Source organism: Sander vitreus, chromosome 11 (genome assembly GCF_031162955.1).
Source record: "Sander vitreus isolate 19-12246 chromosome 11, sanVit1, whole genome shotgun sequence".
Classification (NCBI taxonomy): domain Eukaryota; kingdom Metazoa; phylum Chordata; class Actinopteri; order Perciformes; family Percidae; genus Sander; species Sander vitreus.
Genome location: NC_135865.1, coordinates 27,926,229 through 27,952,416, shown reverse-complemented (window position 1 = coordinate 27,952,416; position 26,188 = coordinate 27,926,229). Strand labels below are relative to the sequence as shown.

Sequence of the window (26,188 nt, the reverse complement as noted above, 5' to 3'; positions counted from 1 at the left end):
TACTCAGGTGAACTTTTTACCAAATATGGAGCACAAAAAAGGACAAAATCAAAACAATAAGCAGCCCGGTTTTAGTCAAAACCTTTATTTTAATTCTTTTTTTAACAGTCGATAAACTATATTGTGCTCTTCGCATAGTAGCTGCATAGAGGTGCGGGTGTTCAAATCAAAGAGGGCAGGTTTTCCAGCAGTACAGCATTTTAGAGTGTAATCACATCTTAACAATGCAGAGACACATTCCAGCAGTTTGAACACGTTTACAGTAATATTTTTACAGCATTTTAACAATTCATATTTTCTTTTTTTAATCAAGTCCATCGTCCCTTAACTTCCCATAACTTATTAAAACGCTGCACTGAAGTCACATGCAGCAGTTGTGTTGTAGTAATGTCCCAATCTGTGAAAACTCTGAAGATAGCATGTTGTCATGAGTGGAAACAGGAAGCTAACGGGCTGAAGTACACTTGGGAGGTATTAAATGCTAAACATAGAAGGCAGGGTAGATTTATGAAAAATAATCTTACTATAATGCTAAAATATACATATTCATACAAGCAAATTAATACAAAAATAAACATATAGACATCTGTTCTGCAAACTGACCAAAAATTTGTTCAATTTAGCCTCATTTGGCAAATCAGCTATTTCAGTTGTACTGAAGAAAATTAAGGATACATTCGCAATGCACCATGTGTCATGTTGTACCACACAGCAGTCACTGATGTTAGAGCAAATATTTCCTCCTGACAGCTAAGATCTACGGAAGCCCTAAAAGGCAAGGTGACTTTCGGGCATTTGTTGGCCCAAACCAAATTTGAACTGCTACGTTTACTTATTTAATTAGACTGTGTTGAGGGCGGGAAAGCCGTGTTGAAGCGCTTAGTGCATGATACAAAGGGAATCAAAGCCAAATGCAGCAAAAACAAAAAGCTTTTACAACAGAAATAATTGGGGTCTGACAAAAAAAAAAAAAAAGACATCTTGCTTGAAAGAGTTAGCCAATGCAGAGCAGTGTAGAAGGGTTAACTGCCTCAAATCAAATCTGGCCGTTTGGACGGTATCACGTACCTACAATAAATGATGTTAATATTCCTTCTTTTTTTTTCCCATAATGGAAAACACTTGATTCCTATCCTTTATTTTATATTCTATTAAACACAAAAATACTATGACCTGAGCTAGTAACTTTCGGTGCACTAACATGTAATTAGTACCCAAAGTGCTACAGTTATTTAGCATCTACATTCTCCATCTTTTACTGCACGTGTTTTTTTTGTTTGTTTTTTTTACAGAAAATAGCATGTAGTTAAAGGACAATTCTGGCGCAAAATGAACCTAGGGGTTAATAACACGTGTACCGAGTCAAGCCTTCTCTGGGACATGTTTTCATGCTAATCGAATGTGTCTGTAGCTTGAAACAAGCTAGCGCAAACCGCTGATTAGCTTGTAACGCTAGTAGTCGGGGCAGAGGGTAAATCTCTATTTTATACCACTAACAAGGCTCAAAATAGCAGCACACTTCCACGGTACCATAATGAGGGTCCCTACATGTAAACTGAAGCATTGAGAACTTTGTAAGTATACAGACAGTTTATTAAAAAGATAGATTACAAAGACTGTACCGTTTGCGTTTACACACGTGCATGTACACGTACATGCGGGCGCCATCTTGGTAAACAGTCATGACCAGTCCAACGACCAATGCCGTGCAACCAGTAACCAGTAACATAGCTCAAGCACAGCGTTCACGGTTCGACTGGCCCCGAAAGCTAGCGCTAGAAGCTAATCACCGGTTTGCGGTAGCTTGTTTCAAGCTAGAGACACGTTCGATTAGCATGAAAACATATCCCAGAGAACGGTCGACTCGGTACACACGTTATTAACCCCTAGGTTCATTTTGCGCCGGAATTGTCCTTTAACGTATGTAGGCTGGGCACAGTTTGGGATGAAATGGTGACAATCTCTGCCGGCTGTATAGAAGAGAGCCAAAATGTTTACAGCAGTCATGGCTCTCCGGGAACGTGAGCCACAGCTTCCCCTAAAGCAGAGTGCTGGCGATACTGATCACGAGTGCTTTAAGTTTAAGCTCCTCTAATGGTCACTAAATGCCGACTCCAAAACAGCCGACACAAAGAGTGAAGTGAAGAGCTATTGGTGCTTCAAGAGAACACGTTTTTAGGGCATAACGGACAGGTTTCTCAGCAGAAAGTCAATCAGTGCCTTGTCCCTCCTCAGCTGCACCAAACTTGATCTCGGCCAGATTTAGATTTTCAGCTGTAAACTCGAATGTAAGCCTTTTTTCAAAATGTCCCTTTAGAAGCCCGTGGCGACTTCACAAATGCTACACCCTGTGCACCTGTGTCTAAAGCTCTCCTCAAAGTAAGTGGTGCTTGCAATGTTGTTTCACAACATGCCAATCCATTGGCTTGGACATAGCTGCCTTTTTGTTAAGGACTTGTAAAGCAGCCCATACCAGCTTTCAGCGTTGCAAAGAAAGAGCTGAATCGGACAGCTCCAGACTTACCAGAGTGAGGTGTAAATAACCACAAGCACACGGTACAATAATACTGGCACTAAACACACTCGTCTTGTTTGTTTCTGAACTTACAGGAGCTCCAACTGTCAGTAAGACACTCGAGCTACATTAAGCTCCGAACAAGACTAACCCGACAATTCAACAAGCCATAGGTGACCGTCCCACCGCCTGTCCAGTCCTAATATTTCTGGTATCATTAACTCGGGGCGTGTCCGTTGCCGGCCCGTTGGAGTCCTTTAAAGAGGCCATCGCGGGTGGGATAAGGCTGTCGAGTTCCTGCCTGTGCCCTGTTGCCAGAAGCCACTCATGGAACTTGACCTCCACCAACTCCTGGAACTTCCGCTTCTGCTCCCTGGAGACCAGAAAAGAGAAATCAGTTACAACAAGAAAACAAACGAGGAATAACCTACCAGGGTTCCTGCAGCTTTCACCAAGTCAAATGTATAACCTTTTTAAAAAGGGTTACTACCGGTTTTTTCCCCCCAACCTGGACCTTACTTTCCTGTGTTTCTGTGTCTAAGTGACTGACGGGAACTACAATCTTTGACATTGGTCCAGTATTGAGCGATATCGCTGCAGTTGGACTCGGCAGCAGCGAAACAAGCTGCAATGTAATGTGCAGCTTGTATTTATGCTCACAAAAGTGATCGCTTTGCCAATGTCAGGCTCAGACTAATATTCTAAGTGTCTGACAACATTATGAAAGGATTTCTAAGGAGGTCGACCTTTCTGTTAAAGAGTAAGTTGTTTTTTTTAAAACATAAAAACATCTGCGAAATTGCATTCACTAAACCCACCAGACTCCATGTAAATTACTAAAATACTACAGAAAAATAATTTTTTAAAAAATAAATAAAACAAACATTCTAAAATGCATTTCAATGAGCATTAGAGGACGTGTTACATGGATGGAGGAAAATTAAAAGCCGTTTAAAATGATTTAAGACAGAACACAATACTTTTTTTTTTTTAAAAGGCCTAACTTTGAAATGTTAGACTTTTTGAGACCCCGCGGAAACCCTGCCTACAGAGCAGGAACTAGCCGGGATGTGGGAGAGATTAGTGTTAATAATACTGTAATATAGAAATCGATAAACAGATTTTTCCCTTATTGTGTGATGAGTTCCCCTGTGCTGTCAGGGTTAGGTAGAGTGTAGAGTCCCTCGAGCAAGTTTTTCCGACACCATCCCATCACTCAACTCCCTAACATCTCACCGGCTGAGTGGCTGACTCACATTCGGATTGATTTTTTGGAACGGCCGTTCGGTTGTAACTTTCCACTGATTAAAATAGTACGCTGGATAAATGGAATATTAAAACTTATTTATGCACATGTGTGTTTAAGTGATATTAGATTGTCTATCAAATTATTCCACCTGTTAATTATAGTGCAAAGAGGTCTAGGGCTGCAACTAAAGATCATTTTACGATTATTTTCTCGATTAGCCTTCTCCAGGTAGGGAATGAGTCCTTACCCCAAGTGAAGGAGTTCAAGTACCTTGGGGTCTTGTTCGCGAGTGAGGGGACAATGGAGCGGGAGATTGGTCGGAGAAATCGGCACAGCGGGTGCGGTATTACATTCAATTTATCGCACCGTTGTGACGAAAAGAGAGCTGAGCCAGAAGGCAAAGCTCTCAATCTACCGGTCAGTTTTCGTTCCTACCCTCACCTATGGTCATGAAGGCTGGGTCATGACCGAAAGAACAAGATCCAGGGTACAAGAGGCCGAAATGGGTTTCCTCAGGAGGGTAGCTGGCGTCTCCCTTAGAGATCGGGTGAGAAGGTCAGTCATCCGTGAGGAGCTCGGAGTAGAGCCGCTGCTCCTTTGCGTCGAAAGGAGCCAGTTGAGGTGGTTCGGGCATCTGGTAAGGATGCCCCCTGGACGCCTCCCTAGGGAGGTGTTCCAGGCACGTCCAGCTGGGAGGAGGCCTCGGGGAAGACCCAGGACTAGGTGGAGGGATTATATCTCCAACCTGGCCTGGGAACGCCTCGGGATCCCCCAGTCGGAGCTGGTTAATGTGGCCCGGGAAAGGGAAGTTTGGGGTCCCCTGCTGGAGCTGCTACCCCCGCGACCCGACCCCGGATAAGCGGATGAAGATGGATGGATGGAACTAATCTTTTTTTTATTTATTTTTATTATTAATAATTTCTGTGGGTCCTCATGATTAGGTACCAGGAAGTACATCAAATAAGGGCGAAACAACAATGAAAAAAAAAGAAAATTCAGAATTTCATCAAAATCAGACTTTCATCTTTACTTTTACATACTATGCTTCCCTCAATACTTATTGATTATACCGACCCACCCCTACCAACCCACCTCCCTTCCCCGAATCCACCCTACCATCCGCCCACCTCTCCCACCCCCGCCCCCATTTAACCGCCCACCCCGCATATTGCTGGTCCTCATTCAATCCCATAGTTTTTAATTTCCCAAACAACTAATTGATTAATCGGTTAATCTTTGCAGCTCTAAAGAGCTCCTGATTTGCCACTCACTTGTTCAGCCGGGCCTCTATCACAGTCTTCTGCCAGTTCTGTATCCTCTTCTGCTTTTCGTCCATCGCTGCCTGATACGGAGGAGGCAATCCTCCCGGCACCTCGCACGTGTCGCCCTCCATCTGGAACGGCACAACCAGTGTGTGAAACTCAGCCGGGGGCAGCAGCCGGTAGCAGGCAGGGTCCGGGTTGGATGACGTGTTGGGCGAGGGGTTGGCGAGGCCCTCGGCCCCCAGGAGCAAGGGTCGATCCCAGACATTGGGGACCACAGCCAGCCCCACGCTGGCCATGTGATCCTCCAGGGAGGGGTAGAAGGTGTGGTAAGGCGCCAGGGTAATGTCCGTGTTTCCGGGCAGGAGCAAGGGGTAGGTGGGCGTCAAGGCGTGGATAGTGCAATGGGAGGAGACTCCGACGGCGATCCTGCCGGCCACGCACACCACCCGCAGGTTCTGGCAGCTGTGGATGTGGACGCTGGTCTCAACGGGACCCAGAACCACTGTGCAGTCCCGGCATTTGTCCACGCTGACGGACCTGAAGGAGCACACGCAACAAAACCCATGACAGGTGAACTGTGTCACATGACGTTCATAACGCAGCCAATTTCTTCTTCTTATTTTTAACTCAACGCACAAAACACACAATTTGCAACATGAACATATCAACAACATCCCCCCACATTCGTTATCACCACACAGACAAAAACTAAGAAAAGATGACAAGACAATATATAACACCATACAACAAAATAGACAAACTATAAACCAAATGAACGTATGTATAAATGACAACACCGTAAGCCCGTCATACACGTCTCTGTACACAGTTTTATACGAAATTCTTTCAAACGCTGCCACCCTAGACATCTCACAAGCCCTTTTTTTTGTAATTCAAGTTTTTACTTTTAGAGTGTCAATCAATCAGAACAGAACTGACAGCATTGTTGTGGTATAATAATATGTACAGTATAAAGTCCCATACATACACTCAGAATCAAAATAAGTAATAATAGTACAACATAAAACTAAAAAAAACTAAAATTAAGAAGAGAATGAATCCAGCAACTACAGTGGTACATCTCTATCATTACAATATACCGGTACCAGCAATACCATAGGCAAAAAAAAGTGATCCCATGACCTCTTAAATCCTTTATTTTCATTATTAATTCTGGTCAGCATGTGTTCATATGATACTATTTCTGACATAAATTCCAGCCATTGCGAGGTATTTTTCCACACTCTTAGGATCACTCGGATGGCGGTTACAACCCCAACCTTTATTACTGCAAAAATCATATTTTGAAACTTCTAACAATTCTGCTTGGTCCCCTAATAGGCACAACCTCGGTGTTTTAGGTATAATGAAACCTAGCCCTTTCCCTATGCGTTCTACAACTTCTTCCCAAAAGGGGGTTTACCAATTTACATTCCCAGAGTGCATGTAGAAATGTTCCTGTCTCTGTCTGGCATTTCTAACAGAGGGCATCGGGCATTACACCCATCACAAGCCCACTCTTGAATTGACGGCACCCCTTCATTCCTCCATCCTCTGAAAAGAATCTGTCTGGCTATCATTACACTAGTCTGGACTAGAGGTGTGAATCTTCACTGATCTCCCGATTCGATTACTATCATCATGTCAGCGATTCGATATCTCGATGCATCACGATGCGTCAAATACATTTTTCTATTAAAGCCATATAGGATATTTAATTCAAGGCTTTTCAAGCTTCAAAAACAAAAACATTCTGCAGGGCTCTAATACTAAATAAATTGGATACATAGAACTACAGCACTGAGCACACGGCACTTCCTGAATGTCCAAAACATACCAGAATATGTAAACAGAAAGGTTGTTAGGCCTACATTAAATTGTAAACAGAAATAATCGATTATGGCCCGGACGATTATCGATGCAGCATCGTCCATGTCCACGATTCGATTAGGGTGGAACGGTACACTGAAGTCACGGTTCGGTTCATACCTCGGTTCAGACATCACGGTTCGGGTTCAATGGAGGGAAAAGCATAACAAAAATGCAGAAGGCAATTTTTTTTTATTGTGCATGTCTCAGGCTGTACCACCTAGTGTCATCCAGTCTCTCCCCTGAGCTAGCTGCAACAGCCTGAAGCTTATAAAGTAAGATGTGAACAGTAAACAATAAGTAGGCTACCCCACATCATCTCCAGACTCCATCTGGAACTTATATACATATAATAAGACAATCGCCTACTAGTGTGATATGGGAGACAAGCGCTGCTCTCATATGTGAATGCACAGAGCAGGGGTGTTAAAAGAGCAGCTTCGGTTACACAGAGCAGTTGGCGAATTGTGGCGTTAGCTTCACTCGCTAACAGCGGAGCTAGCAGCAAACAGTGAAGCTAACAGCGGAGCTAGCAGCAAACAGTGAAGCTAACGGCGGAAATAACAGCGGAGCAAATGGGCTTGGAAGCCATTTGTGGTCGAGGCAAGAAGGGATACAGCTACAGTACATCCGTGTTTGGCTGTATATGGAAGGGACTAGTTTGCTTCGTGTGGACTCACTGGACCAACTCGACATGTAGGCGGAGCTTGGGAGCTTCAGAGCTAAGGTGGGGCTACAGATTAGGTGTCCCTAAGAAACGCGTATGTAACAGTAGTTCCACATTACATTAATTCATTTGCACGCAAGTTTTATTTATTTTTATACCGTGTATTCTCCGTGTAAATTCATGTACCGAACAGAGACGCCCGTACCGTTTTGGTTCAATACGAATACATGTACCGTTCCACCCCTAGATTCAATGCATCGATTATTTGATTAATTGCAACACCTCTAGTCTGGACCCAGCTTCTCGTGTGACACAGGTTATCATGTATCCCAGTCCAAAATCCCTGGACTTTGTCACAGGATCAGAGGACATGAAGTAATTGGCTGTCCTCGGTCTTACATTCCCAACAATTTGGAACACATGTAATGTACATGGAAGCCAACCTTACCTGAGAGGGGAGAGGAGGTATATGAAGGAGTCGGAGCATCTGTGGATTTTGACGTTGGCACCGGTCAGCTTGTCGGAGGTTTTAGCCAGGGTCTGTTTGAAGACCTGCGACATCAGCACCATCTTACTGCCAGGTGGAGCCATGTGGGTGTTTCGGGCTATTTTGGCTCTCTTCATGGTCCCCTCCACTAGAATGCGCCAACGGAGAACAAAGTCACAGAAATGTCGACAGACAGGTAGAGAAAGAGTGATGACTGTAAAGAAGCATTCTAACACCCGTAAATTACTGCACACTGTACCAGGGTACCCCCAGGATTCTCCCAGGTAACTTTAAGACTTAACCCTTGTGTTGTCGTCACGATCGTCCATGAACTTGTCATTCCGGGTCAAAATTGAAAAATGCATTTTTGTCCCTCTTTTCAACGCTTTTTTTTAATTCATGGTCAATAAACCTAATAAAATGACATTATACCTCATTTTTGAGTTTGAAAAAAAGCTGATATTATGAATTATTTTGACTCAAATGCCATGAAATTAAATAAAACAACCAAAATTCAATGGAAGTAATCATTAATCTTACCTGCGAAGAACATGGATGCGTGGATGTATATGTTGTCTGGGTTCCATACAACGTACATGCATGCATCCTAGTTATTTTCGGGCAATTTGGTTAAGAAACCCATATTTCTGATATAAAAAACTTTGAAAATGGGTCAAATTTGACCCAAGGACAACACAAGGGTTAAAAACAAGATGGAGTTTAAGGCCAACAGTATGGATTTGAAGCCCGAAAAAAAAAAAATTATTTATCAAGTAATGTTACAGAGGCGAGTTTGCACCTGACTGAACTGATTGATTCGCGCCAGAGCCATGGTCAAGAGCAAAACCCTGACATAAACAGTACCTCCAAGTAGAGCTGGGCAATATATCGATATTATATCGATATCGTGATATGAGACTAGATATCGTCTTAGATTTTGGATATCGTAATATCTTAATATGGTTCCGTTGTCTTTTCCTGGTTTTAAAGGCTGCATTACAGTAAAGTGATGTCATTTTCTGAACTCACCGGACTGTTCTAGCTGTTCTATTATTTGCCATTACCCACGTAGTCATTATATCCACATTACTGGTGATTATTTATCGCAAATCTCATTGAGTAATGAGTATTTTGTGAAAGCGCCAATAGTCAACACTACAATATCGTTGCGGTATCGATAGAGGTATTTGGTCAAAAATATCGTGATATTTGATTTTCTCCATATCGCCCAGCCCTACCTCCAAGGCACACCAAACGGACTAAACTCAAACATTATGATACACACAGATGATTCATGACGTTGCGGTTTTTATTTAATCCTACAAAAGGACAAGACAAAATGTAAGACCTTTGTAAATTAAATGTTATACTTTGTAAACATAATTCAATACTTTAATGCCCTACTTTTAAAATATATAAATGTATGGCTTTTGAAATACTTTTAAGACCCCACGGGTACTGTGTGTACCTGACTTTTAATTCTTTCCACTCAAAATGGGCGTACAGATTTTTGAGAAAATGATTTTTTTAAAAGTGAAGATTGAAGATTTTAGGATACCTTGTTGAGCCCAGGCTAGTTTCTTGCCTGATCGCAGGCATGCAGTCATCCCAAAGGGGTTGAGTGTGAGGCTGTGCTGGAGACACGAGAGCAGCTTGTGCAGGGCGAAGGAGCGGCTGAGTGTGGAGTAGCCGGACTGCGTCTGGAGCAGACCTTTGGTCAGCAGCCTGTGGACAGGCTGAACGGCTCGGCCGTGGCAGGCTGAGCCCTCCAAGAGCAGGCCCAAGCTCCGCACAGCCTCCAGAGATATCTGGAAATAAAAACACAACTGTAAACTCAGCTACAATGCTTCATAAGAGTCAAGTCAAAATAAAAATAAAAACACTGGTGATTGTATCTGCCAAACGTATAGTAAGTATTCTGTAAGCAAAGATTTCAAAGTAAAAGCATCCGTAAAGCCGAGGACAGCTTCAGGTGATGATTCTCTGTTGTATTTATCACTACAGACACCTGTCACATTGTCATTTGGTTACAGCGGCTTTGAGCTGGTTGCTGTAAAGTAAAGGCTGCTTGATGCTTCTGCGTCAACTCCAAGCCTGCGTCGGGGTTGCTTTGCATCACGGTGCATTTCACTGCCATAACGCTAGGGGGTGATAAGTCTGAGGTTATTTGCGAGGTGTCTGCCAGCCAGTTTGTGTGACGTTAGCAAGCAAACTTTAGCACTACTGCCCACAAAGTACTGCTCGCTGGCGAAGTGCTGATTTCAAAACGTTACTGACACACAGACGCTTTACAAACGGATAATCCCGTCATTGTAACAAAATATGTCTGAGTTTATTTGCAAAGCTTATGTCAGTGAACTAGCATGTTGCTACTCCCCGCAGTAGGCTGCGTGAAACACCGACTATCAACACACAGGACCAGTTGACCAATCACAGTCCTTGCGGTCTGCGTCGCCTCGACGCAAAGTTAGACATTTTTGGAGGTGCACGTTGAGCTACGGCGGAGGGCTCGGAGGGGTCTGCGGGGGTACGCCGCCGATTCGACGTAGAAGCATAAAACAGCCATAACACAGGATGTTTTTCGGACTGTCCACGGACCTGGCAATCTCTGAGGGCCTGTCCAGACTGTGACAGTTGGCCCGGCTCCACCAGCAGCTCCAGAATCTCAGCTAGATGGCTTTGCACGAATGACAGGTGGGCCTGATCGTCCCAGTTCTAGGGAAACCAAACAGAAACAAAATAAAAAAGGACTGCGAGTGAGACATCACGAACAACTGGGAGATGACAATAACATTCTTTAAACTTAAACATGTAGATAGAGCAACAGAGCTCAACAGTGTGGTTCCGGAAGTAAAAATCCATTTGATTTTCTCCATAAGGATTTTGATTATCAGCCATTATGTCTAAACCATCCCAGGTAGACTGACCACGAGCTACGAGGTTGTGTAACAGACTTTTCCGTCTCCTGTAGAAGCTAGAAGTCCGTATGAAATCAACCTTGTTTTAAGAAAAACATGTTTTATTAGTGATCTTATGGAGAAATACTACACTACCCACAATCCTAAGCGTAACAGCGACGTCTCTGATTGGTCCAACTTGCCGTTACCATGGAAGTGTTTACCGTACCCGCGAACGGCTACAGTGAGCCTATACTATTGAAGTTATATGGTAGTTTCTGTACACGGTCTTGTACCTTTGCCTTTTTGGCCGCTTTCAAAATGATTTTTTTGTGCCGAATCAAATGTTTTATGCTCTTGTTTCCTCTCGTAGCTGGTTGGCTTGGTTCCAGACGTTACACTTTTTATATAAGCAATTTTTGAAACGTCAATAGAACAACCGAAGGGGAAAAACACTTCCGGAACCGGAGCCGTTAAACAAAAAGTGGGCAGTCACTGCTGAGCTCTATATTGGATTACAGAATACTGCAAAACATGTTATGATGTAATCAGTCCTTCTTTTGTCTTTCACAGTAACAAGGACCTTGTTCTGGGAGCTGGTCTTGGCCTCTCGGTCTGACGGAGAGGGGGAGCGAGTGCGATGACTGGGCCACTCTTCACCGATCAGAGAGGTGCGCAGAGACATGCGGTTCAGCTGCTGGATGTAGAGGAAGAGGAGGAACTGCACTGTGTCCACCGACAACTGGAGTGAAAGGGAGAAAAAAGAAATAAGATAAGACTCAAATTGGAGAGCAGGGTGGGGCATTTGCTGCTCGGCATCCCCTTTCTTCCTCCCCCCCCGGTCCTGCCTATCTACACTATTTAATAATAAAAAAAATCTTTTAAAAAAAATTTGAGAGCAGGGTTACAACAACATAACCTCTGCCTGGGGCACAACACAACAATATAATGAACACCACCCTCATGAAAGAAGACGTGATACAAAAAAGTTCACTGAGATAGTATTACATTCTTAGGTAAACTGAGCCATTTGCACAATTGTACTCCACCCATTTTTTTTTTTTTTTACCTTGTTCCTTTGTTGGTCCAGCTCGCTTTTAGAAGAACACTGGGAAAGACACTCTGCCCACTCCAGCCTCTCCTCTGGTGTGTGGCCTATAAGAAGGTCAAAGGTCTCAAAGTAGAGCCATGCGAGGTCTTCTGGAAGCTGTAGCTTTCCACAGGCAATATGCTTCCACATGGGCCAGCCCAAAATGGGGAAGCATCCGTCCCGTGTTCGCACGTAGATCGCCATCTTACGAAGATAGTGCAGGCTGAGTTTGGAGGAGGGTGCCACCTACGATGGCATTAATTCCAGTTATTTTAAAACATTTGCATCCACTGGGCGATATCATTAAATTAAATACATTATATTCACCTGCAGGGCACCCAGTAAGAAGGGTTCCATGCGTGGCCATATGCTCACACTGTCTGCCTCCATGTCTGAAGGGAAAGGATACAAAAAAAAGACACCTAGACACTTCTACTGAAAATCAAACTTTGAATCACATGACATCACATTACAAGTATTGCGTTATATGAAAAACTAAATATAGAGATTTAGAGGGGAGAGTTTAGGAGCAGCCTGTCTCAATAACTGGCTGTAAACAGGCCGACCATACAAGTGCACAACCATGAATCAGAATCAGTTTGTGAACACATTAAAAGGAATTTGACTCCGGTTTTACGTTGCTCTCAATGTACTTACACAGAAACAGACATTTAGCCAAAACAACGACAACAAGGCTTATGTAAGGTAAAACGTAAACACATTTGATTTAACTATGTACAGATATAATATAAGTATATTATATAAAACAACAACAACAACATTTGTAGACAGACAATAGCGTAGTGGTGCAAAGTGCTAGAATATGGGATGATTAGCTAAGTAACAGGTTGCTTTATACACACAATGTGGTTTTTACAGTATATACAGCGCGCTTAGATTTATATTTGACAGTGATGATGTTTATGTTAGGCTGTGTATTTAAAATGAAAATGTTAAATGTACAGGTAACGTTACAGTGGAAGTCTGAAAACAAGTGTTTAACATATATCTTTATGTCTTTTATTTATCATGGTGGCACATTTCTCCTGTAATGTCCCCCATACGCTTTGATGCTCCCATGACAACGGAAAACCTGCTGCTCATATCATCAACACCTGCTTGGAATCATTTAATCAGTTTTGGAAGCTAACCAAGCTGAGCTAAAACTAATCCAGTCAGGCAGCAAGTAAATATGCACAAAACTCCCTTCCTGTTGCGGCGGAGGACAGCTTGTTAGATGGAAGAATGAGCGAACTGTTAACTTCACCAAACTAGTTAGCTAGAGCTCAGCTAGCTAACTCAACTTAGCAACTGTTAGCTAGCAATGTAACGTTAACGTTAGCAATGAGACTGGGAGACAACTGTCTTTTACTTACTTTCAGCCTTTGTCTTTGTCCAGGCAACGCGATGCTCCGTCTCGATGGGTCACTCATAGGTGAAAGTAAAGATGAGAATGAGTTATGATGCGGTTCGTTGTGATTAGAGGCATACCCGAATGGATGTATTTTATTACGCATCTGCCGTTCTTCCTATTTGGCGCCCTCCTCTCCTCTGAGACCTGAGCTGACATCGGTTGCGCGCACCTCTTGGGAGCGCGCTTCTTTTTCGTTTTTTTTTTTTTTTTGCCTGCACAGGATCGTTTCACTGCCGCGCGGAAACCGCCCTGACAACCGCCTACCTGCAAGAGCGTTTTCCCAAAAATCTAAGCGTTTTTAAAAGCTTTTCACTGCCGCCCGGCGGTTACCGTCAGCAGTTCAGCAGGGTGAACTCTGGGCGGGCGGCAGAGCGGAATCTGTGTTCATTAATATGGGCAGCGACTGCTCCATACCATACTCCATCCATACCCCTACCGCCGTGGTCCAAACCGCTTCCTCTCTGCCGCCTTCAACACGCGAAGGTGTGAACGCCCCTTTAGTAAAACGTTCTATTTTTTGAATTTATAGTTACCTATTTATATATGTATATTGACCACTTCGGAGCAAACTTATTACACACTGAGGAATCGGATGCTATTTTCAAAAGAAGGATGTTTCTTTAATGGTGGGCGGGGTTTCGGCTGAGATGCGGATTCGCCGACATCCTGAGGGTGGGCTCTCTCTGACAGGAGGAAGAAGGCTTGTGTCTGGTAGCCGGGTTCCAACCTTCAAAAGCCGGCTGTTCTTTTGCTACTTCCTTTTTTTTTTTAGAAATACGGGGACCTATGGCTACCAAAGGAATGAATCTCTGCAATGTGTGCTGCCTGCTTCTTTATGTTATCACGGCTGTGCTCGCGGGGTAAGTCGGTTGGAACGTTACAACAGCAAAGCGGTGGAACAGCATCGCCAGGTGGTACACATGTTTCGCTGTGATTGGTCCAGACCAGTTATGCATGTGTGAAGTGAACTGGGAGCAGGCTCACACACCGAGCTAACTTGCTAATGAGTGTTTTTCACTCCGTAGACGTTTCAACAGTGTTATCTAACGACAGCCTTTATTATCTTGTGCATTTGTCGCTCCCTTTGTATCGTCCATAACCGCTGCTAACGTTCGTCTATCGCCGTTGCTAACGTTACCACCCTCTCTGTCTCTCTTTTAGGCGAGATTTCTATCAGATCTTGGGAGTGAGCAAGAGTGCCTCAATCAGGGACATAAAGAAGGCCTACAGAAAGCTGGCTCTCCAGTTACACCCCGACAGAAACCCAGACGACCCGAAAGCTCAGGACAAATTTGCAGACTTGGGAGCAGCTTATGAGGTGGGAACGAACAGAGCTATTGTTGTGTGCCTGATGCCAGAGATAGCTAAAGAGAGGCGCAGTGAACTTAGACTCAGAGGATGGTTTTATTTGCATACTGGTCAGGGAACTCTGACATTGAAATATGTCATTGTGTGGGGAAGATAAAGGAAAAAAATTCAGTTGTACGCTAGCTATTTGGTTGTTGTTGTTGGAAACCGCACGGTCACTGTGATTGGTCGACTAGACCGTGTGGCTGCATCTGATTGGCTGTTACGCAATACAGCTGGCATTTAGGAAAGCCAGACGTGGATAAGTGGGAGTGGAATCAGATGACATCTGCAGGTGTTTTCCGATTATATTTTCACATTCATGCTCCTAAACATAACAATGATTAGTCGTGTGATTTGATATACAAGGAGTGGACATTGTGACATAAACACCTGTCCAAAATGATGCAGTTCACTATGTATATGCTACTTGTCATATATCTGTCTATTTATTTTATATTATTTATTTTATCTCTCGATAGACAGACAGCTCTACATTGTGAATATTGGTTTATTGATATTTTTATACTTGCACCTTTTAGTGCTGTCTTCATATTTGCATATTTTGGGATGTATACAGGTCTCTCTTGTCTTATTTTAGCATACTATATAAATAATACTGCTTTTATGAATATTCTAATGTACAAGTTCTGTTAAAGTGTTGATGGTGTTTGAGGTTTCTGTAATATTATTGTGTTGGATTACATTACGTTGAAAAGGTTCCACATGCTGAATGAAACGTGAATTGAAACAGCAATGTAGAATGTGTTGGTTCTGTGACTGACACGTTTATTTGTAGGTACTCTCAGATGAGGAGAAAAGGAAACAGTATGACACATACGGAGAAGATGGACTCAAAGAGGGTCACCACGGCTCACACAACGATATCTTCTCCAGGTTGGTTTCATTAGCTCAGCTGGTTTTATACAGAACTAAAAGCCAATGGGATACTGTATTGTATGCAGCTAATGTAAGGGCCACTTAAAGGGCCATTTCGCCCCAAAAAACTATCACTTGATCCTAGTACTGTCCAGCCATGCAGTTAGTTTGATCATATTTGCCCACATTTTCTTCCTCTTCCCGATACAATCATAACAACTTTTATTTACACTGAAATTCATTTGCATTCCCTAGCAGATCCGACCAAAAAGAAGAAATAAAAAGAAAAATACTCACGGAGCGAGACAACATTTACACATATAGTAAAAAGATGAAGACATATCAACAGCAAATGGCAAAGAAAACTGTTTCGTGATATCCTCGGGTCCAGATCTTAATTGGCAGCACACTTATTTTGGTTTAGCGACAGGATAGACTGAAGTATGAAAGAGTTCTTAAGCCTGTTGAATCTAAACGAACAGGCCTTACAGTTGATGTGGTGCTCACAGTTTTGGAAAAAACTCATCCACAATGTGTCTTTCCAGAAACGACGTCGTGGTTGATCTAGATAATCCACAGACCTCACTGTGAACAGTTTACACTGCTGCTACTTTTTTACCAAATGAATACTGTTGACATTCTCGTGCTGTGGATTATCGAGAGGTTTTTTTTGTGTCAGTGTGACACTGATTCTAAAAAAGAACTCTTGCTATCAGGTTGTTTTTGTCCACCAGCCAAATGTCTAGTGAATGTGTCTAAATTCTCCCTGCCTCTTATTAGATTGCCATTGTTTTTTGGCTGGTGTGGTGAGTGAAGCAAAGCTTGCAGCCACTTGCATTTTACCATCATGTGGGTGGTGCTAATTTTAAACCCTGTTTGCTCTTGAGTTGTTGGTTGTTTTTTTAGTTTTTTTTAACAAGATGTTTAATCTTTTGAGCAAGATACATTTAACCAACCACTATATGCAGAAAAGGCTACTACCATTTGTGGTTAGGATGAATCAACCCTTCAGGGACATTGGTCTACAAGATTAACTTGTGTTTCTGGGATATTTGCTACAAACATGCAACAGAAATCATGGATATTAAATGTACGGGCAATGGCATTCAATTGTTAGAAGCCAAGTGTTTTATAAAAATGTGTAGTAATATAATGATGCTGAATCAAATCGCAGATTAAATTGTGCTTTGCACATGTCTATTTCTAAAAAAAAAAAAAAGAAAAAGGGGGGGGAAAAAAAACAAGTCTCCTCTTACGCTGTCCTCTTTCTGCAGCTTCTTTGGTGACTTTGGCTTCATGTTTGGAGGCAACCGACAGCAACAGGACAGAAACATCCCCAGAGGAAATGACATCACACTAGACCTGGAGGTCACGCTTGAAGAGGTGTACTCTGGGAACTTTGTGGAGGTGAGGAGGATATCCTAGCTGCATCTCATGTCACTTAAATTGCATCCCTGAGGAAGCACGGGAGAGACGCGAGGAAATCGTGGGAGGAGAGAGGAAACGAGCAAATGTGATTTTAGGGGGGTGAGACGTCCTTTCCTCTGAAGCGTCGCATGAATTTGTCAGCTGTATGGGCGGAGTTAGCAACTCCTTCAGCTGCACGGCTTCCAGGAAGGCTGCTCTCGCGTTTCCTCGCCTATAGCTCCTCGGTGATCCCTCTTCGATGCTCGCTCCTTGGGGCAGAAATGAGAGCTTTGAGACGGCCTCCACCGAGGAGGGACGGAACAATGGGTTCAGCCGAGGAGATATCAAATAAGGGGCATGGGATGTACCGCCTGTTTTCTAAATTAATAATCTGCACTTATTATCCATATTTGATTTCTAACCCAAAGTGAAATTGGTCACAACTACGTGTTTGACTGACAGACATTGATATCATCATTAAGTTGTCAAATAAAGCTTTGCAGCCGTCCCACTGCAAAAGCTACTGATTTATCATCTGATTTACAAACGGCAAATGTACTTGTTTACTTTTAGTTTATAATCTTTTCTAACAACTGCTGTGGTGGTACAGGTGGTACGCGTAAAGCCTGTAGCCAAAGAAGCCCCCGGCAAGAGGAAGTGTAACTGCAGACAGGAGATGAGGACGACGCAGCTCGGACCTGGCCGCTTCCAGATGACTCAGGAGATGGTATGCGATGAGTGTCCCAATGTAAAGTAAGTTTAATTCTTTTGTGTGTATGTATATGTGTGTGTGTATATGTATATATGTATGTTCAATACAATTCATCCTCCAAAATGCACATACAGTCAAATCAACAAAACTGAACATAAGAACCTTGTTATGAAGGAGGATTTATTGCAGGTAGGGCTGGGCAATATATCGATATCGATATATGAGGCTAAACCTCGTCTTAGATTTTGGATATCGTAATATCCTGATATGACACAAGTGTTGTCTTTTCCTGGTTTTAAAGGCTGCGTTACAGTAGAGTGATGTCATTTTCTGAACTCACCGGACTGTTCTAGCTGTTCTATTATTTGCCTTTACCCACGTAGTCATTATATCCACATAACTGAAGATTATTTATCAAAAATCTCATTGTGTGCATATTTTGTGAAAGCACCAATTGTCAACCCATCATACAATATCGCCACGATTTTGAGATATTTGGTCAAAAATATCGGCATATTTGATTTTCTCCATATTGCCCAGCTGTAATTGCCGGACTGTTGTGTTAGGCTGCTTTAGTTTTTGGTTAACACAGAGATTCCACCAGGCACAGATGTGGCTCTGGCTGCGCCGTGGTTTTCACTGTCCTGCTGTTTGTCATACCACACGGGAGCGTTTTTAGAAGCGGCGCGTTTTGCCTGTCCTATCAAATTTTGTCGATTTGGTCATTTCTCCTGGATATCTGTGCTTCTACCATTAAAAGAAGTAAGTAGTCTACATAGTTCAATGGTTTCTTCCATTTAATCCAGTGATGAACGACAACGGGTCAAAGATTTGTGTCTGTGTTTTACTGTAGTTGTTAAAATAGTGTATCATATATATCACTACACTATCAGGAGTGGGCACACAGTGTTTATTTTGAAAATTGACCGGATGCTCTTGCCGTTCCACTTCCTGTCCGGCCTGTGCAACGCCATGCGACTCAAAAAATAATAGACCTAGCGCGTATTTTTGCGAGAGACGCTTTTGGAATCCCAAGCATTGTCTTGAGAGGCCCCTATTGCTCCGGCGGTAAAATAATAATAAAATGGCAACTGAGTGTATATTAGAGGTGTAATAACATTTAGGATAGAAGTTCAAACCAACACATGTTTTCTATTATGTGTTCATCACAGGCTGGTAAATGAAGAGAGAACCCTGGAGGTAGAAATCGAACAAGGAGTGAGAGATGAAATGGAGTACCCCTTCATTGGAGAAGGTAAAGCTACGTGAAGCTCAATTTAAAAAGGAAATCATTTGTGTTTTGTTATTTTCAAATAATACCTGTCGTTAACGTCTCATGTGTGACCTCAGGGGAACCTCACATCGACGGAGAACCTGGAGATCTACGGTTCCGCATCAAAGTGTTGAAGTATGAATATGCTGTATTTACTGTGTGTGATTTGCAAGAATATATACTTTTTTATTGCTGATTTATATTAAATTAGTGACACTCCGTAACGTGATGTGGGGATGCTTTTCCTTCTAGACATCCCCTGTTTGAACGCAGAGGAGATGACCTGTACACCAACGTCACCATCTCCCTGGTGGAGGCTCTGATTGGCTTTGAGATGGACATCACACATTTGGACGGACACAAGGTTCTGTACATACCTTGTGTTTTTACTAATATAGTGCTTCTCCACCCCTCCTTTTTAAAATTCAGCCTTGTCTGTACACATGTATGTTTCCCATTGATCAAATGAAATACCTTGTTAAACATAAATATAGACTGATTTGATTACAGCAGAGACAACGTCGGCAGTATTGACGGCAAAATACAGAATACATACAGAATATTTCGTTCTGTATTGACAGGTGCAATATTAGAAAAGCGATAATTATTTATTTTTTTAAATTACATTTATATCTGCATTTATGTCAAAACCTAGAGACTTTCAAACATCAAAATGTCATTTATTAAATGTATTTGTGTCAAAATGACATATAAACATCTTTTCGTATTCTATTTTGCCTGGAAACACTTCCAACACGCTTGCGTGAAAAATAGGCGTCGGTTCTATTTCTAGCATGCACACGTTTTCGGCGCACCTGAGACATGCGTGTCACACAGGCAGTGTGCAAGCTCTAACCTGTTAACATGGGAGCCGAAATAAAAACGGACACGCCACGCAGCTGACACGCTCACGCCACGCAGCCAGTGTGCAGGAGGCCTTACGGTGTGTGTTTGGCTGTGATGTGCTGGTTGAATTGAATCAGTCTTTGCCTGACAGGTCCATATAGTGAGGGATAAGATCACCAAGCCTGGTGCTCGGATGTGGAAGAAAGGAGAGGGCCTGCCAAACTTTGACAACATCAACATCCGAGGTTCCCTCATCATCACCTTCGATGTGGAGTTTCCTCAGACGCAGCTTGACGAACAGCAGAAAGAGGGTGAGAATAAAGGAAGGATCAGGTTTGGGGGGGGGGGGAGGGAGAAACTCCTATTTTACATGAGTAACGTTGATGCTAATACTGTTAACATTTTCAATGCAGGAGTTTTACTTGTAACAAAGAGTATTAAAGTGGTACTACTACATGGCCTGCACTACAACCTTAATGTCCTTTTAGACTGCAGTATCGTCTTACAAAAAACTTACCAGCATGTGTAGCCTAGAACAATGAATTCAACAATATTTTCACCCTTAATTAAAAATTAGTGCTGTCAAACAATTAAAATAGTGAATCGTGATTAATCGCATTAATGTCATAGTTAACTCGCAATTAATCGCACATTTTTATCTATGGAAAAGTGAATCGGCGGAGAATTGGCATCAGCTGTGTGCTTGGCCATCAAGTGGTATTTCAGACTGGACGTGCTGCGATGATAGCTAACGATAAAACGCACAGATCACTTTGGTCTTGTCAATGGAACCATTTGGCAACTTTCCATTCAGAATCTTATTGGCGTCCATTTCGGCGTCTCGTGCTCGCCATCCACTCAAAACGTAACGTTGGCCTACTACTCTTTGGCCGGCTCGCAAGACCAAACAAGTGTGTGCGGCGTGCCTGTTGTTTTGTTTCCGGTCTAGCTAGATCCGGTGTGGTGTTGTAGTTTTTCTAACGTTACTAGTTGTTGCAACAGCATGTGAAAAAAAACTACAAAGTTTGCTAGGCCAAAAAGAACATTAGTCTCACAATTAAAAAACTGACGCCGTTAAAATGGGTTTGCGTTAACGCCGTTAATAACACGTTTAACTGACAGCACAATTAAAAATGTTTTTGTCGTTGGGTATACAAGCTCTAAAAAGACATTCATGAAAGATGTACCTTTGTTACACAACTTTGTTTAAACCTTTCTATATCCATAACAACAACAACAGCACATTTAGGGCCCTATTTTAACGATCTGGGCGCACGGCGTGAAGCACCTGGCACAGGTGCATTTAGGGCGTGTCCAAATCCACTTTTGGTAGTTTGACGGCGGAAAAAAGGGTCCATACTTAGTGTCTTCATTAATCATAAGTGTGTTTTGAGGGTAACGTGCAATACACCAATCAGAGATCATCTCCCATTCCCTTTAAAAGCCATGCGCCTTTGGACCTTGGCGCATTGTGTTTGTGTTTGTGTGTGTGTGTGTGTGTGTGTGTGTGTGTGTGTGTGTGTGTGTTCAATGGCAGGATTACTTCCCGCTGCCTAAAGATGGCAGAATGCACCTGAACACACCTCCCTGTAAGACCAGCACGCCCACGGGTGTCACGGGAAACTGACAACTATTCGGGCGTTGCACCGAGTGCGAGATAGGGCCCTTAATCAAGCATTACATTTTTATATTTACAGCTGTATACAAGAAGAAGCAGCACATGTATTCAAGCATTTCTAAATTGACAACTATTTATAACTATATACAACATGAAGAAGTAACATTCAGTGATTTATTTTTTTATATATATTTATTATGTATGTGTGTGTCACTGTTAACAGTTATCTTTCTGCTGTTGCAGGTATTCAGAGTCTTCTGAAGCAGAGCTCTGTACAGAAGATTTATAATGGACTACAAGGATACTAACACACCAACAGACACAGCCTGGACTCAGTTATCTGTCACACACACACACCCCCACACACACCCACATCCATACCCACACCTTCAATCAACCGAACCATGCTCCATAATTCTGGCCAGGGTGTATTTATTATTTTCAGATTGTTCTCAGGATGGCTGAACCTAATTTGTTTTATTTGAAGTGTATAAATGGAAAGGGTGTCTTTTTTTTGTTTTACTTTTCTTGTCCCACGTTCTTTTGTAATAGGGCCTTCTTTTGTTAATTTTAAAAAGCTAATTCACTTATTTCTAACTGAGTGAAGTTAAACAAACACTGTCTACTAATGTGTCAACCAGTGTACCTTTCTGGGTACAGCCCACTTCATCTGCTGAAGGATGAGCTGCTGACAGACTCAACATCTGAAGAAGAAGAAGAAGAAGAAGAAGAAGAAGAAGAAAAACCTTACCAACTTTTGAACAATTTTCAACCTGTGCAAGGCCTTTTTATTAGTTTTATGAATGTAACAGCTTCACCTGTTGACTGATGAAATATTGTTTTGTTCTGGTCGGACTCCTGTTCAATAATACTTTGTAAATAGGGAAGAACAAAAGCTCATCTGTTTGTTGCGTTTTAGTTTTCCTAATTTATGTTGGCTCTTTTTATCCGTTTACACGTCGAAACGGGAGAAATGTCCGCATTGCACAACTCCCAGGTATGCTGTGACAAGAGTTGAATTCTTAAATGAAACAGTGAACATTTAAAATTTTTATTTTGGAGGATTTGGAGCAGCGCCACTGTAGGGAAGTTTTATTTCACACACCTGTGACACTCTCCCTGTCTGGGCTGAATAACTCAAAGGGACCTCAGGCCATGAAGTATCCACATCCCTGGGGTGGTTTTAGGATTTCACTTCTCTCTGTTTTTACTATCTACTGCAGTGCTGCCTCCCAATGTTATGAGAGTGTCACGGCCTTAAGGGGATGATGTACTGTTGGCTGACGATTATGAATAAAGATTTCTACAAATTCTGATGAATGGCATACCCTAGATTCACCAGCAGATGGCGGAAGAGCGTAGTTGGTGGCCGTTAGTGCATAACCCTGACCTCCAGGCTTCAGGACGTTTCTCACAAAATTTCTTTTGAATTGAGAAAAACCTCTTCTGCTTCCTCCGGGTACTCCCGATGACGTAAGGAAAACAACCAATCAGAGCCGAGGAGCGTCTAAAGCACTGTCACTGCTTGTGAACGCCGGTCAGACTAGACTCTCACCTCTCATTGGTTGTTTATCTTCGGGTGCGAGAGGGAAACTGATGTACTACTGTCAGGATATAGTGACAGTTTCAAAAAGTTATTTCTATAGAAGTTTCCTACTGCACCTGTTAATTAATTGCAATATTCCTAAATGTAAGTTAGGTTTTACCCAATGAAACACAACATTTAAAGCTCCACTGTTTAGTGTTGTAGCAGATGTATGAGGGGAATTACTTAATAAGTAGGCTATATCTTATAATCAAGTAAAAAAAAAAAACTTCCTTAGTGTGAGCTCACGTATATTAATGTTCCTTAGGACTAATTCCGTAGTTAGATGTTGAAAGTGAGAACAGGGGAACAAGGGCTGTTTTAAGGTTAAGGCTCCTTAAAGCTTTAGTGCGTAACTTTTTTATAATATTCAACGTCCGTTACATTCAAGCCGTTGCCAAATGAGTTGCTACAAAGCTAATTAAGACTATCAGCTATCGGCTTACATTCCTTTTCAGTTGTCTCCTCATGGGTTTAGATACTTGGGAATTAATGTCTGTTGTAATGTTGATGATATGGTAAAAATTAATTTAGACTCAGTGGTGAATGAAATTCGGAAAAATCTTCAAAGATGGAGTTCTTTGTTAATATCATTACTTGGCAGAGTTGCCATTATTAAGATGAATGTCTTACCCAGGCTATTCTATCCATTGCAGATGCTACCCAATTATGTTCCAGGTAAGTTTTTTAAATCACTACATAGTTTGATAAGTACATTTGTATGGAAGGGCAAGCGCCCAAGATTTAAATTGGTAAGTTACCAAGGGACAAAGGGGGGTTAGCATTGCCAAATATAATGTATTATCACTGGGCCTCACAAATAAGAAATATTACTAAACGGTTAAATAATGATGCTAATTCCACATTTCTGGATTTGGAAAATATCGGATGTGAACCGGTTCTGTCAGATATGCCCTTTATAAATAATGCAATCTCACTACAGGGAAGGAAAGATAATTATATTGTTAGAAATACCCTTAAAACATGGAATCAAGTACGTAGACACTTTGGGATTCAAAATCAATTCTCTGCTCTGACGCCCGTTGTTTGCAATCCTGACTTTGAAATGTCTCGTTCAGATGTGGGTTTTAAAACCTTGAACGATGCTGGTATCTCTCAAATACAAGACCTGATCTCAGACGGGATTTTTAAATCTTTCTCTCAACTGAGAACTGAATTCGAGCTCCCTCAAACACAATCGTTCCGTTATTTACAGCTTAGGAGTTATATCCATTCTATACCAACATATATGAGTGGCTTGAAAATGTACTATTAAAGGCTTCTTCTTTAAAGAAGAAAGTATTGAGTTATATTTACTCTCAAATGTTTGTGAATATCACTACGATCAATAGTAAAACTTCCTGGAGTGAAGATTTTGGTTTCCAACTGGATGAGGGGATGTGGAAAAGGATCTTGCTGAATGCAAAGAAAATGACATGTTCTAATAAATCCTGTGAGACTCAATATAAGATTATCCACAGACTGCATGTTACCCCTGCTATTCGATGTAAATATGACCCTATGTGCTCATCATTATGTGTGAAATGTTATAATAGCTGTGGCACTGGGACTGGATACCAACTGTGATCGTAGGTACAGGCACATTCTTAGAGTCGCTTTGTATGCTGCACACCTCACAATACTACATAAATGGTTAGACGAAGATCCTCCTAATATTACAAATGTGGTATGAAAAATGTATGTCCATCTTTCCATTGGAGATATTATCACATGTACTAAGAAATAAGCTGGATGTTTTTGTAAGGCAATGGTCCCCATTAGAATTATACCTGAAAGAAGAATGGCCTAGAGTAATATGTATAGGGGTAGGAATTTGAAAAGTGACTGAAAAAGCACATGAAATATTTAATTTTGCACTGCAACTGCTAGTTTTAATTTACTAACTCTCTCATTTTTATTTCTTTATTTTTGTCTTTATTTTCTTTTTCCTTTTTTTTCTTTATGTGACTGTCTGTTTATGTTCATGTATTTTATCACTTGTGGTTTCTTGTATTGTCTCAAATTAAAATACATTAAAAAATAAATAAAAAAAAGACTATCAGCTCAACACATCTCTCTCTGTGTTTCTCAGTGTGACTATGTTCAGAAACGCAGAAACTCGAGTGAAGATAACGACCTCTCCTGAAGAGTCCATCGTGTTTTTTTAATCCTCCGTGTCCTCCTCGGCTACTAGCAGCTGCGTGGAGGAGGGGTGGGGGTGAAGCGTGATCACGTAGGCTTGTATCATGTGGACGCGCTGACAGTTGTGTTGTCATTATTTAGAATTCCGCATGGGGGGAGACACGCACTATAGCATTAAATGGTATTAGGGGATTAGAAATGATGGTTCAACCTGCATTCATTGATGTGTTTTGGCCACCTGGGGGCAGTACAATCATCTGTATACAACTCTCTGACTCACCGGCCACTTTATAAGGTTCACTTGTACAATCTAATGTGACAGCTCTGCCTTAAATTCTGCCTTTACAAAGATTATAATGTTCTGATTGACAACATCATAAGGGTATTAAACTAAATGTTTATTATGGATTGTAGTTTGCAGTAGTGTTAAACTGAAGTGTTTCCAATATTTTGGCCACCACCATTTACATTTACATACATGAGAGGGGCAGAATAATGGAAACACCTGTCAATATATATTGCACTCCAGTTGTACAACACCACTGCTCACTACGTCCTCAATAATAAACATAAAGTAGAATTATTACCTTTCTGACAGTGCCAACAAAAATGTTGTACATTTGAATTCATGGCAGAGGTGTTGTATTGGATTGCATTACATTGTATAGGCCGGTGAGTGTATCACCTTATATAGCTTTAGTTAAATGCCTATTTACACATTCAGCAGAAACAGAGACACATTCATTTGGAGTTGAGTTTCTGGCCACATGACAAACATGAGACCAATGTTCACTCTTTTATTTATTTTTACCTCTGTCATGGTCTCTGCCAACTGCTGGGGGCAAAAAGTATGAAATGCTCCGCTATATTCACCTTCTGGGTAACAACATTGTCTGATGGTCATCAGTTTTTTCGCTGAAAACAGC

At 41.9% G+C, this 26,188-nt stretch overlaps 2 protein-coding genes across 2 annotated transcripts; one reads left to right on the top strand and one right to left on the bottom strand.

The window, feature by feature from the left end:
* Positions 1-785: 785 nt before the first annotated feature.
* Positions 786-14,046, bottom strand: tbccd1 (TBCC domain containing 1). Its single transcript, XM_078262626.1, has 9 exons — positions 13,416-14,046; positions 12,367-12,431; positions 12,019-12,285; positions 11,533-11,691; positions 10,651-10,767; positions 9,611-9,860; positions 8,014-8,200; positions 5,036-5,566; positions 786-2,888 (listed from the first exon to the last, which is right to left on the bottom strand). The coding sequence occupies exons 2-9, from the start codon at positions 12,427-12,429 to the stop codon at positions 2,675-2,677; spliced, it is 1,788 nt and encodes a 595-aa protein (XP_078118752.1). The 5' UTR covers positions 12,430-12,431; positions 13,416-14,046; the 3' UTR covers positions 786-2,674.
* Positions 14,047-14,133: 87 nt separating this feature from the next.
* Positions 14,134-22,851, top strand: dnajb11 (DnaJ heat shock protein family (Hsp40) member B11). Its single transcript, XM_078262627.1, has 10 exons — positions 14,134-14,313; positions 14,615-14,771; positions 15,600-15,697; positions 16,954-17,086; positions 17,697-17,839; positions 18,971-19,053; positions 19,149-19,206; positions 19,324-19,435; positions 20,069-20,228; positions 21,779-22,851. Exons 1-10 carry the CDS (start codon positions 14,240-14,242, stop codon positions 21,841-21,843), a joined length of 1,083 nt encoding a protein of 360 aa, XP_078118753.1. The 5' UTR covers positions 14,134-14,239; the 3' UTR covers positions 21,844-22,851.
* The last annotated feature ends 3,337 nt before the right edge of the window (positions 22,852-26,188 follow it).

What these genes read in the sequence shown, in the direction of transcription:
- tbccd1 (XM_078262626.1), bottom strand. Translation starts at nt 12,429, where the DNA reads ATGGAGGCAGACAGTGTGAGCATATGGCCACGCATGGAACCCTTCTTA. An exon ending in TCTTACTGGGTGCCCTGCAG is followed by an intron (nt 12,286 to 12,366) that starts GTGAATATAATG and finishes ATGCCATCGTAG; the next exon opens with GTGGCACCCTCCTCCAAACT. An exon ending in AGGCCCTCAGAGATTGCCAG is followed by an intron (nt 9,861 to 10,650) that starts GTCCGTGGACAG and finishes TTTTATTTCCAG; the next exon opens with ATATCTCTGGAGGCTGTGCG.
- dnajb11 (XM_078262627.1), top strand. Translation starts at nt 14,240, where the DNA reads ATGGCTACCAAAGGAATGAATCTCTGCAATGTGTGCTGCCTGCTTCTT. An exon ending in ACTTGGGAGCAGCTTATGAG is followed by an intron (nt 14,772 to 15,599) that starts GTGGGAACGAAC and finishes GTTTATTTGTAG; the next exon opens with GTACTCTCAGATGAGGAGAA. An exon ending in ACTCTGGGAACTTTGTGGAG is followed by an intron (nt 17,087 to 17,696) that starts GTGAGGAGGATA and finishes GTGGTGGTACAG; the next exon opens with GTGGTACGCGTAAAGCCTGT.